This window comes from Festucalex cinctus, chromosome 13 (assembly GCF_051991245.1).
Source record: "Festucalex cinctus isolate MCC-2025b chromosome 13, RoL_Fcin_1.0, whole genome shotgun sequence".
NCBI lineage: Eukaryota > Metazoa > Chordata > Actinopteri > Syngnathiformes > Syngnathidae > Festucalex > Festucalex cinctus.
Window position 1 is genome coordinate 6662375 of NC_135423.1, and position 15489 is coordinate 6677863.

The 15489-nt window shown below is 40.1% G+C and overlaps 1 protein-coding gene across 6 annotated transcripts in view; it reads right to left on the reverse strand.

Moving 5' to 3' along the window:
• esamb (endothelial cell adhesion molecule b) overlaps window positions 1–15044 on the reverse strand; it is a 69462-nt gene extending 54418 nt beyond the window's left edge. For all 6 annotated transcript variants that reach the window (XM_077540784.1, XM_077540783.1, XM_077540781.1 and 3 more), the window contains exon 1: window positions 14651–15044. In XM_077540784.1, coding sequence (XP_077396910.1) covers window positions 14651–14705 — 55 coding nt within the window. In that variant the 5' untranslated portion in view covers window positions 14706–15044. The remainder of the gene's footprint in view (window positions 1–14650) is intronic.
• Between the last annotated feature and the right edge of the window lie 445 nt (window positions 15045–15489).

Sequence of the window (15489 nt, forward strand, 5' to 3'; positions counted from 1 at the left end):
GCTGAGACACATTTTCGGAATATGCAGATCACAAAAGCTATTTTACTGATTGGGCATCGCTGAGACCCAACTATTACTTATCAAAATCAATTTTTTTTTACAATATGGCTGCGGAAAGGACGCGGTGCTTCCGCAAGGACTGTAATTCACACCACGTGCGTTGCGTGTCCGGAAATCTGCTCACGACAGACCATGGGATCACGGGGGGTTCACGCTGGAGAGTTGAGTTCACGCAATAACAACCGTGTATATAGAGTCCCATTTGTAAACAATAGCCACGCTTGCCTGTTGTCACATCGATATGATTTTTGGACATTTTTTCTGGGACTTTTACCATGGGTAAGTACGTTTTGTGTTTAGTGACATTTTCTCATGTTTAATTTATTCTGAGCTCATTTTTTTGTCTTAAATGTCCGATTCACGTCATGCTATGAAGCTAGCTAGCTTCCCCCCCCCCCCCCCCCCAAAAAAAAAAACGAGTTCGCAAACGGTTTTAGATTGAAATATACCGGATTTACCTTGATGTGAGACGGCCGACTTTCTGTCCGGTTCGTGTAATTTTTTCGGTTTCATGAAATTCCGGAAGAAATGGAACGCTTGCGGAAAACTTCCGCATCGCCGCAGTCGTTCCGCACCGCAGCTGGTGTGAATTGACACATAGACTTGAATGTGAGCTATTCTTCCGGCATCTGTGCTGCCACCGTACGGAAAACGCACCACGTCTGTTCCGCAACCAGTGTGAATTGGGCTTAAGACTGTGTTGCGCTACCACCAACCCTCCTACACATCCAAGGTTAGAAACGTGACCCTGAACTGCACCTCATGCTGGAAACGTAATTTTATTCTATTCTGCAACCAAGTTCACTGTAGCAACCTTGAGGGGAAATGCTAGGGGCGCTCATTCATTTCCTTTCTGTTCTTTGCTAACCGGAGAATAAAGATGCGGCCTCGAAACGGACCCCCCCCTGTCAGCCATATAATGACGCCACCGAGGAGACATCTTTCTTATCAAACGCGGCGGCGGTCGCACACGAACGGCATGTGGAGACGCTCGCAGGCGGGAGCGTCACGTCAAGCGGCGGTCAGGTCATTACTCTGGCCACCTTCAAGGCGCAGTCATCCCAATGTGCCAATTATTCCTGCCTTTGACAGATAACTGAACATACAAAAACATTCCCAGCATTGACAGCCCAAAGGTATTCATCCGAAAAGCAGAGGGACAGAAAAAATAAATAAATCCTCATTTATGACTTAGAATGGACACGAAAACTGTTAGCACGCAAACAGGTTGTGATGTTTTGGGGTGTCAGTTGCTCTGTAGTTGCTCGGGCCCTGTTTTGTCACTCTTATTTTGTCATATAGGCCTTTATTCCATCATATACAATTGTGCTTTGCGCTAGGTGGAGTATTTTTTCCCCCCCATTTTAAATTATTCAAGTAATCAACTGATTAGAAAAAGAGGAGGATGAGCGTATGCAGTGGATAAAAATTATTTGAAGACGTCCTCATAACATTAAATGTAGAAAAATGAACACATAACGGTGATCTTTCAATTTTGTGGGCAAAAAATGTTGATTTAAAAAAAAAGGGGAAAAAAAGCCTTTTGTAATTAAGTGATTAATCGTGATTAATCAAAATCCTAAAATATGATTAATCTGATTAAAAACTGTAATCATTTGACAGCTCTACCACAACTAATAAAAAAAAATAATCCAAACCAAAACAAACAATAGAATGAATAAAAAACTATAACCCACTCTAAAAACTAATTGAAACCAAGTCAAAACGAAACAAAAACAATTACAAAAATTCCAAACTAAGCCCGACACACAAGCAATCCTTCCTTGTCGCGAGAGTTTTAATCAAAGTTCCAGTAGATGATTGACCCCAGGGTCCTTCATTGACCTCACGTGAGCCTGCCTGAAGCCCGGAAGGCCAGGTTACACCTGCAAGCCAGATGACGGCATTAATCCATGGCCACGCTATCCCTCCCCTGCCATCTGGCGAAAGGCACAACCTGCCTCTCACCCCTCAATGAATACTAATCTCAGCTTTCTCCTCGGCGAGAGGAATGAGAGGACAATTCCAGCGCCAAGGAAGCGGCCATTTGCCCATCATCTGACATTGTTAAAGTCACCTCGCTGGTTGGGAAGAGGAGAAAAACCCGAAGATTGCTCAACTATAACAGCCAAGCCAGACAATAATCTTCCCGTGTTCCCTCTCAGACAGCCCATTTTCCCTCCAACGTAAAAAAAATGAATAAATAAAAAAAAGTTTCTTGCACCTCTTTACCCTAGAAAATACATCTTCCTCAAGGGATTAAAGACAAATATTTTCACATCAAAGACTTACTGGCATCATCGCTTTTGAAATAATAATACTACTACTAATAATAATCATAATAAAGGAAACACATTCTGCCTGTCTCAGCAACTGTAGACGCGGATCTTTTCTCATTTGAAAGAGAATAATTGTGTCGGGATGGATCAGAGAAAACGACTTCAGCAGGTTTCCTCGAGCACCAGATGGAGATGACAGCGGAACGTCAAAGTAGGAGCGACTGAAAGGTCAAACAACTTGGAAAGTGAACATTCAAAAGCCTTCATGACACGCATGACATGAGTGTGACAAGTAAGTTACCATGGAGTCAACTGCTTATATAACTGTTGACACGTTTAATGAGTTCTTGCAAACAAAGTCTTTTAATGTTTTTACACTTGTTATTAAAAATATAATCAATATTTATCAAAGCATATTTAAATGGGTGTTAATTATTGTTGTAACGTATTGAACAACAACAAAAATGCTCGACTGATGAGGTAAATTAAGAGTGGGTCAATCAATCAATAAATTGACTTTCTACATCATCTGTTGGAAATGCTATTAATCTGTCCTAGCCTACACACAAAACTAAAATTTGAGTGATTGCGTTTTTAATAAGGAAAAATACCACTCTACAATATTGGTTTGAATAACACAATAACTAAATAGAATGGATAGCATTAAACAGCTTTTGAAATTATGATATAATGCTGCCATCCAGTTCAGTTTGCTGTTCCTTATGGTGTTCCCGCCTTAGCCAGCAGGGGGCTGTACTGTACAATACAACCATGCAGACACCAACGAAGAAGACGACTTCTTCTACTACTAATAAGGAATATGCCTTTAAATATCGTGATATTGGCTGTCTTCACACTGATCTGAATGTATCCCTGGATAGCCGATGGCCCATACTCGCCCATGCAAGCCGTTGAAGTCACTGGGCAGCCATCTTGCTCACCTCATCTTGCAAGCAGACTACTGTATAAACTATAGCTGATATACGTACAGAATACAGATGAGACATATATAGCTCGTAGGAAGTTTGTATAAGGCCGGGGGCGGGGCTTGTGGTGTGGTGGTACAAAGTAAAAAAAAAAATAAGTGGACAGTATGTGCTACTTTGAAGACCCCCTTTTTCTTTTATCACACAGTTCCTTAGACCCCAATATTAGATTTGGCAGAGGCATCTTTTCTTGAATTACAGTTCTTTAATTTAAAAAAATATACAAGTTTCCTCGTGTAAACATCGTATTCATATAATTTATACATCTTTTTTTAAGGTGAGTTGTAAAATGTCTGAAGTCCTCTTATTTATGTTTAAAAAAAATGAAATATAAATCATACTGTTTCTACTCAGTACTGTCTCAAATGTTCTCCAATTTCGATACTGTAAATGTATAGGATCATATGCTGAGAAACGTTTCTTGGGAGTAGCAATATGGCGGCCTCGTGACTTCAAAGTCTATCGGCTAGTGGTCTCCATGTGTTGTTCCACCATTTTGTTCAAATATCTGTTGAATAACCATCATGGTCAATGCTAGCCATTAGCATGTCAATATGATTTTCCATTATATGGTAGCACTAGGCTAGTGAAGAAAAATTAACACGCTTAAGTCCGTTTTTTGATGGAATGTTCACTATTTATCAAAGTGCTGCTTATTGTGAACTTGTTGAATTGTCCATAGTTGAGAATGTCTACGCTGTTCCCAAGAGGAAGTCAACTGGGTTAGGTTCTAACTGACCCGTGTACTAGTGTAATAATTGCAAAAGTAAATCTGACATAGCAGAATTTCTGCGTTTTTTCCTGTGAAGGAAGTAACCACATGAGTCATGCTCAAAAAGCACCTGGCTCGCATCATCACGACCCTCACCCACACCCGGGGGGGTGGGGGGGAGTGGTGACCATGATGGTGACGCACTTTGTCGAGATCCATCATTTATAGGCCACAATCAGCAGGGACACCTCTGGCGGCTCCATGCACGCCTCAGGTCCTCGCCTCCTTCCCCTAAGATGGGACGAGGAGGCAATGCGAGGTAAAGCGTCTCATCTCCTTCGGGGGTCCGAGCCAAGCGACCAGCGGCGGCCGCATCATTAGTCACATCAAGATGCTTTTTTTTTTGCAACTTGTGAGCCAGCTCACGACTGATTCATCTAACAAACACACATAAAAATAAAAAAAAGACTTTACAGCAAGTGGGAGTAAAAGAGACTGTCATGGTGGACGTGGTCGCTAGCTTTTGCTAATGATTGCCAATTACCGTCACTCTTTGTGTACGTGTGTGCGTGTGTGTTAGAGTGGTCAGAAATAGGAAAAGATGTATAATTGGTGCAGAATTGCTTGAATAAAATAGGTCCAACTCCAGCAGGAGTCACAAGCATGTTGCCCATCATGAGCAGTTTCCGTTTACAGCAGAGCTAAAATGGACGAACAAACGAGGTATGCCTCCAATACAGGAAGTATATGTGGTCATGTGGCACAAGAAGGTATGTTCATTAACTGCCGTAATAAACAATATAATGAGGGGGGGTGACTGGCAATGATTTAATTCAGCATTATGCCGATGAATTGAATTAGCTGTAAAGTTAACATAGTCAAGCACGCTCACACATATGAACTGGATTTACCCTTTCATGAAGAATTAAGCTTAAAGGCGACAATGCAAAGGTTTTTTGTTTTTTTTTACAATAATATGTTTTATGCAGCCCCAGTAGTCTAAATATTGTATTCTGGTTAATATTACGTTAGTGGAATATGAGTTAAGCAGCAAAATCCAATATCAAGAAGGCGGCCATTTTGCCACTTGCTGTCGACTCAAGATGACATCACAGTTGCTCGGGTCTCAGGTAACAACCAATCACAGCTTAGCTTCAGAAAACAGCTACGCTGTGATTGGCCGTTGCCTTTGAGCAACTGTGATGTCATCTTCATTCGACAGCAAGTGGCAAAATGGCCGCCCACTGAGATGGATAAAAACGGCTGGATTTTGCTGCATCGCTCAAATTCCACAAATATATTAATCACAATGTCATGTTTAGACGAGTGAGGTCACATATAACATATTATTGTCAAGAAATGTTTAAGATTTCCGCTTTAAATAAGCGGCTGACTGATATGATCGGCTAGCCGATTAATCGGTCGGGCGCTGGTGACAATCGAACAAGCTGAATATCAGCGATGGATATCAACAACAGGATCAGTATGGTGCTGCTCAAACCCATATTAAGTCCTGTTATGAAACCAAATGATCATTGTTTACCAATAACGTCATCATCATCGGCAATGCCCAAGATCATTTTCCTTGCATAATAGTTCTGTAAACAATAAAGTCAGGCAAAGATGCTTCATTTTGACAAGTTGAGTGCGTTGGTGCACAAATGAAGGCATTACGCCCGCATTTAAACAATGATCACGCCTCAGCCGGCTGCATGACAAGCAGCATAAAGCACACTCGCTTCTGCCACCTTCTTACACACAAGACGCACACTAAATAAGATGAGCAAAATTTTACTAATTCTCTTCTCTTCTGATTCCTCTCTAATAGCTCCCAGTGCAGCTGCGCGCAATTGCAACCACAATAAGAATATTGTTACATGAATATTTCTCGATGAATGCAGCATTATTCTCTTGGGTGAGGAAAAAAATCACATTGTGTTTTTAACGGGAGTTTTATTTTTAATTTCGCAACTTTGGTGGGTTGACGGTAGTTTTATGCTCACCTGCACAGTTGCAAGGCTTATTATGTTTTTTTTTTGTTTATTTGTTTTGGGTTTTTTTTGGGGGGGCTTGAGCAACTGTTGGAATTTTTTTTTTTAATTTTTGGGGGGGATTTATGGTATTTTTATTTTTAATTGCGCAACTGTTGAGATTTTTATGTGAATTTTATTTTATTCTATTATTTATTTTACCTAAGCAACTGTTGCAATGTATGTTTTTTTTTTCTTTTTTTTTTCTTGCACAACATTTAGTGTTCAAGTTCACGTAGTCTTCTTTTGACCTGTGCAAATTTCTGGCAGCTTTTATGGCGATACGGGACAGTGCCAATTGGGTGCATTAGAGCTCCGTCCACGTTACATTAGTCGATCAATCAATTGGCTTACTTAGAACGGCTTAATTGCGAGTGGAGCAAATGGATGTGTGCCAGGACGGCAAACAACACAAGCAACAATTTTGGAAACGGACTGTAATGTATTCTACACATTATTATATTCTGGACCTTGTCCTGGGAGATTCTCTCAACTACAGCTCTTAATTGCTGAATTGAGGAATTCTGCTCTACAGCCACGTGCACAATAAGGAATTATCAATACGTCCTATCACAAATGAAACAGGAGAAAATCGCATCATAGGGCATTTTGTTATTTACTGTAACTCTCAGGGAAGGGAAGAGTGATGTGCGCACGTGATGCCTCCCCTTCAATGTCTTCCTTGGTATTTTCACTTTGGTGGGCCCGCGCTCGCTAAAGATTCTCTTGGCTGATTAGCATTGTAGGCCAGTTAGATAACGTGTGGGCCGTGGATGGCAAAACGGCTAATGCGGTGTACTGTAGCGAACATCAAAGCGAGCGATTCGCCATCGCGAAATGCTGATTGGTGTGTGAATATAATGATGGCGGCGGTTTGAGTCACATTCGCCTCCGAGTCGGCGGCGGCGGCAGCGGTGGTGGTGAGGCAGTCGGATGGAGGGGTAGGATGATTGGGGGGGACAATGCACAACCTAATGGGCATCGAATTCGACGTTTACGGCCAAAATGTAATCGTATTATATTTGTTAGCGCAGAGCAGAAGCGAGCCAGCAGACTGTGAGAAAGACTTTTTCAAAACTGCGTCTCCTCAAATGCCGTTTAAGGGACAAGCTGTGCCGCGTCACTGCTGATATCCGTCATGATGCTTGTTTCGACCACCTTCTTAAAGTCATAATCGCCAATAAGCACCTGTCTGCTTCCACAATTGTTACCGTCACGGAATACAACAAAAATTTCGGGAAGCTGGTTGTCTGTCAAATTTTTCTCATTCACCTTAAAAACTTTGAGGGGGCGCTCACAACATGACTATACACTTTAATTCCTCTGAGAGATTGTTGACATGACTATGTAAGTGCTGGTGTTTTGGTTAGCTGTCATGTCTAGGGTCACACCATGGTTACGTTTGAGTTCATGACCTGTTAACTCTTTTCCTGCCACACGTTATTAAACAAACTTTGATATGACAAAGGCTTTGATAATTCACGTCATCCTTGAAAACGTTCTATTTCACCAGATTTTGTCATGTTTCATTGTAAAGTTGAGTTGAGTAATTTCATACACCGACAGCCCATTGAAAAGAGGTACAATGCTGCCATCTGCTGGCCATAGTTAGCGTTTTTGATTCCACAACCCATTGACCAGGCAGCGCTGCACTTAGACGTTGCACTGTGCATTGATGAGAAAAAAAAAAAAAAACTTAGTTGACATCATTTAACGTTTATGGCAGCATACTTCGAGATTTTACTCATCGTTATTAAACATTTTTGGCGGTCAAAGAGTTAAGTTTGGGTTCATGATCATGAGGTCAAGTTTTTGTTTTGTACTAACAAGTGTCTGTTTTGAACTGATGTAACCATCATCTGGTTTCAACTGGAAAAACACTGTGATGTTTCAACGGGTTTTATGCTATGTGATGTCCTGAGCTTTGTGATGTCAATCTTTAATCCTTTGCTTAGTCATAACCATTCAGATCGATTCACTGTCTGTAGTAGCATTCTGAGAAGTGTTTGTGTTTGTCAGATTATTACCTCTGTTCCTGTGTGCAGCTCTCGTTGTTTCTCGTCTAGTCAAGTTTGTTCCACGCCTCTCGATGTGAATAAATAGTTAAAATCTTATTTGTGTCTGTGCTTTGGAATCCAACCTCCAGCTCATGACAGTTAGCAAGTAGCAACTCAGCTCAAATGTCCTCATAGTTACCATTCCCACCTCTACGGTGGCATCGCAGAAAACAAACAAAAACAAAACAAAGAACACACAAATAGGTCAAGTAAAAAGCGTAATAAACAATCTTTTAGGTCTCATGTTGTACGAGTTTTGCAGGCGTCATGACAATGGAAATGAATTCCAAATTGTACGACTTGTGAGATTACCAACTAATCTGGCCTAGTTTTGCATTTGAGACTAATTTGCATTTCCTGCCTGCAATCAGCATCTCTAACCTCTGCGGGGGTCTGTGTGTTTGTGTGTGTGGTCAATTAGACTGCCTTTTGTAACACCCACACTAAGGTATGTGTCAGCCTAACAAATGCAGCCATGCATGTCGTCAGGGGAGTAATTCGCCGAGACGGACTGGGCTCAATAAAGTGACAGCGAAGATGTACAGCGCGGCGCTATCGTCTCTGCACGAGATCGTGTCGCTGACAGAGAAAAATAATCACCATCGTTTACATTTAAATGTCACCTACTACAAGCTATTACTGCAGAGGTGCGGCTAGAAACAGGTTGCCGGTAATAAATGATATGTGTAAGTTCCCACATGATCTGTATGATCGAGGAAAACATTCTTGTACAAGTACATATTTCAAAGGTTTGTATTCTGGTATCTGTTGCTGAGTGTTAAAACCACAACTAGCAATGCTAACTGTTAAATGCTAACTGCCGTTTAAGCTAGTTAAGTTGCCTAGAAGTTAAACTAGCTAGAAGTAAAGCTAGCGGTCATTTTTAAGGCTACTTTTGGTTGGTTTAAATATACAATATGTTTATAGTTTTCTTTGTGTTAAACGTTTGACAGAAAACTTAAACTGTGATTGGCATAAAACAACTCAAAGCCTTTTTTTCTGTCAGTATTTGCTACTTATAGACCATTTCAATCATCCGGGCATTTCGGATTTTTCCGCACTGCAACACTTCATTTCCACTTCATACTGGAAATGCTTTTGCCTGTGACTACTGACTAGCATACACCCGGAAGATTGTTATAGTAGTGAACATGTTATCACATTTTTAAATCAAAATAATCATCACAAACTAAATTACAATGAGTCCAATGCTATTCAATGAGCGGAGAGCATCCTTTCACAGAGGAAAATGCTGCATTTGAGGAGAGCAGGAAATCGCATTCATCGGATTGTGTCAGTTCCGACCTCAAAGCGTTTGAGACAAATGTAAATACAAGACATATGTACATGTGACACAACTGATTTGGAATGATTATGTTAACCAGAACAACAAACAATTTATCGTAATCAGCCATCTTTATTGTTTACATTTGTCTCAAATGCATTGAGGCCGGAACTGCGACACTACGAGTGGAATAAATCCGACTTCAAACCTTCCTCGAATGCAGCATAAGACCGCCATTTTGACTTGTGACGTAAACTCGGAATTGTCCACCATACATACAGGCCGAATGATGACATGTATATTCAAAAAAGTTTGGGCACTATTATCCGAAGAATCAACTGCAACTTAATATTTGAAGTAGCTAATTCAATAAAACAATGAAAACATGTTTTGAACATTGAGCTAGTAGTGTAGTTAGTTTCTCCATTGGTCACCATAACTCTTCTCAACACATTTCGTTCTATGTCAGATCTCATTCCTGCTACACTTTCAAAGGAGACACAGAACAGCTGGTTCATATGACGATTTTCAGTAGATTGAAGAATTCTTACAGAGTTCTACAAAAATATAAAAATTGAAAAAAAAAAAAAATCAGCAATCTGATAGCTAAAATTGGTCCAGAATGCTACCACTTGCATAGAACCACATCAGAAATGCAGGAAATTCTCTACACTCCTGTGAGTCAAAAAATAGATTTGAAAATCTTACTGTTGGTCTCCAAAGCTCAAAACTGTCTTGGACCTCAACATTTTCAAGACCTTTTGGTTCCCTATGAGACTTCCAGTACCCTCCGGTTGTTGGGTGCAAGCTTACTAGGTGTTTCTAGAACCAGAACTAAACAAAGCAAAACATTTTATTTCTGTGTCCCTAAACTTCAACTGTGGAACAAACTTTGTGAACATCTGGTCAAACTGTAGGGACATTTAAATGTGGTCTGAAACCTTGATTGTTCACTGCTAGTTTTTTTTTTCTCATAAATCAATAAAATTATTGTACACTCTTATTTTTATTTTGTGATTTTAAAGCTGTTTTGTATGTTGGTTTCTTTATTTTCATCTTGGTTTAAATGCTTTTCCTCTATAAAGCACCATGAACCGAGCTAGTGTCCAAATGGAAACAGTGATCTCATTCAGCGTCCTGATGGGAACACGGTTTGTTCCGACACTGGCCTAATTTCTACTTTAGTTAATGAAGCCCTACATGATCAGATGAGATGACCCTCAGCGACGCTGTGATGCGGTTCCGCCGGGCGGGCAAACACGAGGTCCACGCCGCAGCCGAGCGGCTCAGATGAGAACACGCCGACGTCTTTCTTGATAGCGGTGGCCGAAAAGGAACGGTGTTGCTGGTAGTGGGAAAACTGAGCTAACTCTACACTCACACTGCAGGCTAGAGTCACCTTGTCACCGTCCTCGGCCCATTTTGAGCTATCAGTCATGTGACATATCGGGCATATACTCCAATGTAATCTGAGGCGTTAATGGTTATAAAACATATCAAAAATGCCTGTCCCCTGGTTTGAGTCACCCATTATTCAACTCAACTCAATACAACTTTATTTATAAAGCACTTTAAAACAAACATTGCTGTCTACAAAGTGCTGTACATGGAACAGTAAAGAATAAGATCACTCTTTGATTCGAGTTATTGCCAGACGCTGTTTTGAAGTGAACATTTTCACCCAGCTATGAGAGTTAAGTGTGTCTACAATAGGTGAAATGAATACTTTAGAGTCGCTACCTAAGCAGATAGGCTAGCTAGCTAACTAGCATGACCAATATTGGTTCTTTTCTGCGCTGGCGTTACTTCACAAAGCAGACATTTTGATTTTATTCAGTAAAATTCAATTGTGATTTTGATTTTACGTTTACTAATGTTTGTACATTGTATGATCAATGGAAAAAATGTTTTTTTAACCCACACCTTGGAGAATAAAAAAAATAAACCTTGGAGCTGTAATTAATGTTGTCGTGAAACCACAATATTTTTATTGATTTTATTTTTTTCTTTTGCTAGCAGTTTGAAAACTGCAAACTCACCCTTTAATAAAGGTTCCAAATGAATTAATTGACTTCACATTATGGTGTTAGAACATCCTGCTCCACTGGAGGTTCCACTGTACGTCTCAGTGATACCACAGAGCCTAAATTAGTTTGAGAGAAAATGAATTGATATGTTGTGGGCGGCAAGTTTAGTAAGGACCCTCCTAATGGAGCATATCATCAGCTTGCATTCAGCGCTTGTTATTCTGGGACACTCACAATTAATTCCATAAATAATGTGGCATCAACATTCTCATCTTTTTGGCTAGAAACACAATGAATCTGGAATGAAACAGATGTGCTTTAACTGCAGACTTTTTTTTTTTTGCTTTAATTTGAAGGTATTTACAGCCAAACCAGGTATAAACGATGTAGAAATTAGAACAGCTTGCATATGTGCCGCCTACTTCGAAAGGGACCAAAAGTAATGGGACACCTGGCTGCTCATGTGTTCGATGGCCAGATGGGCCACAAATGGAACCGGTGATCACTAGTGGACTGGAGACAGAAGAAGCAGGATGAATTCCGAAGTATGTTAATATTATCTGCTCAAATTCAGCCAAATGCTTTAGAACTCTTTAGACAGTGGTTCACAGTGCAGATGGACAATGTCCCAAAGTGTAATGGGAAAGCAACCAAAGGCAAAGAAGTGTAATGTCATGCGTCAATCACCTGGCCTGAGTCCGATCAAGCTTGCTTAAGGCAAAACTTAGGTGGTATTTACAGGGAAAAAAAACAATGTAAATGTCCCAATATTTATGAACCTGACTGTATGTCCAATAGGGATGTAACGATATCCAAACATCACGATACGATATTATCGTGATATGAAGGTCATGATATGATAATTATCTCAATATTGTGGGGGAGTTGGCGATATTCAAAAAAAAAATAAATAAATAAAAAAAAAAAAAAAAAAGACTTCATACTACCCACATTCTCTAATAACAAAATTGAGGCACTTATTTGCGAATGCAAGCACACATTGATCGCTTCACAAGCAGATTAGTTTCCCCTTCCTCTGACAATTAGCACAGATTTTAAACATAGAAGGCCAAAACATCCCTAATGAAAATTAAATTGCACTAATAAACTAGCCACTAGAGGGTGCTAGAACTGCACAAATGGAAATCAACCTGACTTTTTGAACAGATGTGTTCCTTTTAAATATTGTGAACATGCCGACGACGATATTGTGGCAGTTCTAGTATCACAATATCATGATATTGCCCTTACCGTTGCATCCCTAATATCCAGTAAAGGTGGTGTGTGTTTGATGCCACACAGATGTCCTGTACACATTATAGCGCTTCACTAAATCGAAATGTTCAACAAGAGTGCGAAGCAAAAAAAATGATGCAGTGCTCACTTGACTCACACAAGTTTGAGGAGCCTTCGGGGCTTCTCCGAGAAGCGTCTGAATTATACACAGTATGAGGCGCTTTGGAGAAAGAGGGGGGAAATTAATCATATTTAATGTGTGCAAACGTTTGCGTTCGCTTGGTGACACAATGTCACTTTGCTCTGCTAAATACAATGTTTAAAAGCAGCCGCTATTCAAACTAAGGTGCGACCTCATCGGCTCATAGCAACGCAGTACATTGTCTGCCTTGTGTGCCCTCCCTTATAAATAAAACATCACGTGAGCGTGTCTGCTTCCTTTTTTTTTTTTTTTTCCTCAGGTAAATCTGTGCTTTTTATGTCATTCCCCAGCTCACCGGGGACGATAAAGCAACATCAGTCGACGTTGTTGAAATTCATTTTTGGAGCGTTCAAGCGTGCCGAGACAACATTATGCCCTCTTAAGATGAAGAAGTGCTCCTTGGCTGTGTGCTTAAAAGCAGGACCCCCCCGGTTCGAAACACAGGCGACATAACCACAGTGGAATTCAGAGTTAAAAAAAAAAAAAAAAAAAAAGAAAAAGAAAAAAAAGATATATTTTATGGCTTGTCATCACGCTTGTTCCTGCATTTGACTTTCCAAAACGTGGAAGTATAAGTGCATCTTTAAGCTTCCAGAGAAAGTCAATGCATCCAACAAACAGGTATCGAGTTCTCCCTTTGAAAACAAATACATGCACAGTTTCGCACACCAATCATTAAATCATCTGGTTAAAAGAGAAAAAAAAAACTGAAATGGCTTCAATACTTGATCATTTAACATGTAAGAACTTGGCCCGGATAATGATGACGAGTTACGACAACATGAGCGCCAGTTTTTCATGCACCCAAACGATTTTGCCGCTGGGGGGCGAGGGGACCATGTGGGGGCCCGCATGGACGCTGGGGCCTGACGTTACAGTCATCTTCATTTTGGGAGCGTTGGCCCTAACTTTGTTATATTTTACAGTATTTATATTCGCATCTATTTTGAGAACTCTACTTTGTGTATGATTTAATATTTATTATTTATATTAGAGCTGCATGATATTGGAAAAATATGCGATTATTTTTTTTGCGATATTTAACATGTACCTAAAGAAATGACAATTTTATAAAATGAAATAGAAATGTATTTTATTATTATTTTTATTCTGTTCTCCGATTGGATGGCTATGCGCATTTAAGATGGCGTCCGATTGGTCAAACTACGATAAAAGCATAATAAAACTGACTCCATATGAAAATGATCGCACATCTTTGCGATACTCATTTTCCATGTGCCATTGTCGCCATGATTTTTTTTCTATCCTGATTTATACTGTGATTTTGCTGTGTGCAGCTTATTAGCAACAATTAAAAATGTAAATTAGTCAAATTAATTATAAAGTAAAGGTATAATTATTTGTAAATGTTTTAAATTAAATTATAGATTAATGTATCTATACATTGCCATTTAACTCTAAATGAGTTATTTTGTACTTGTTGATGTAAATGTGTCAAGTTAAATTATAATTTAGTTTTAAGATAATTTGATTAAAAATATTGTGCATGAATGTCTTTTCATTTAAGTTAATTTTGTAAAATTTAATAATCAATTAGCATTTTTGCTTGATGCATTTTGTAAAATACACCTAGAATTAATTGTATTTTTATATTCTACTTTATACAAAGTTGCAAATTTCAAATTGTAAAACTGAATTGGCCCCTGTGGGACCACTCAATGTTATTTCCATTAGTGCAATTACCTCAAAGCAATCATTTGACCTTGCGTTCATCCACAGTTTTACATGCCAAATAAACTCGAAGCTCTTTCTTACCTCGAACAATCCACCAGATCATCACCAAGGCTCGCAGTCTTGAGTGCACCTCCATGACGCCACATCCAGCAAGTAGGCGCCGCTTCAAACTTGGCCGGCACACTCACACACCTGCGACTCGCTTGTTCAGGTAACTCCACAAGAAGCCACGACGCGTGCGGGAGTGCGAAAGAAAGCTTTCTCTCAAGTTCCCATCGAACTCCAGCGTCACGGCGGACATGGCGCGCTGCTCCCGCCGCCGTCTAACGTCACTTTGCCGGCGACAAGCTTACACAGCCACCGTTCCACCTTCTCGTTGGTACTTGCTCCCACCTTCAAGCCGAGCGTGAGAGTGTGTGTGCTTGGCAGTGGAATCTCCTTCACATGCACCTGACCGACTGACTGGCTCGCTGGCGCCCCCTGCCGCGCACTGCAGTGACCGCCACGCAGCTCATCAAGTACTGTACGTTCAACTTTTGACCTCTGAAAACCTCAACGCGATTACGCTTCACAGCGTTGCTTTCCCAAAACGCTAATTAGTCAAAGGATCTAAAAATAAAATGAAAATCAGAATGCACAGCCTTCATTAGAACACACTTTCAAATGGTTATGTAAACCTGAGACACTCTTAATGAGCATAATTGAAAGAAGTTTCACTTCTCGCAAACTAGCACAGATAGAAGTTAAAGATAGAATTGCCGTGGACCCTCGCACCCACAAATTCACCTAGTCACAGATCACCCCCCAATACATTTCTCCCCCCCCCCCCCCCAATATTTAAAAAAAAATATTTTTTGTAATTTTTTGTTTTGTTTTGTTTTTTTGTTTCGAAGGATACCAACCCCCTCTTTTTTGGAAAA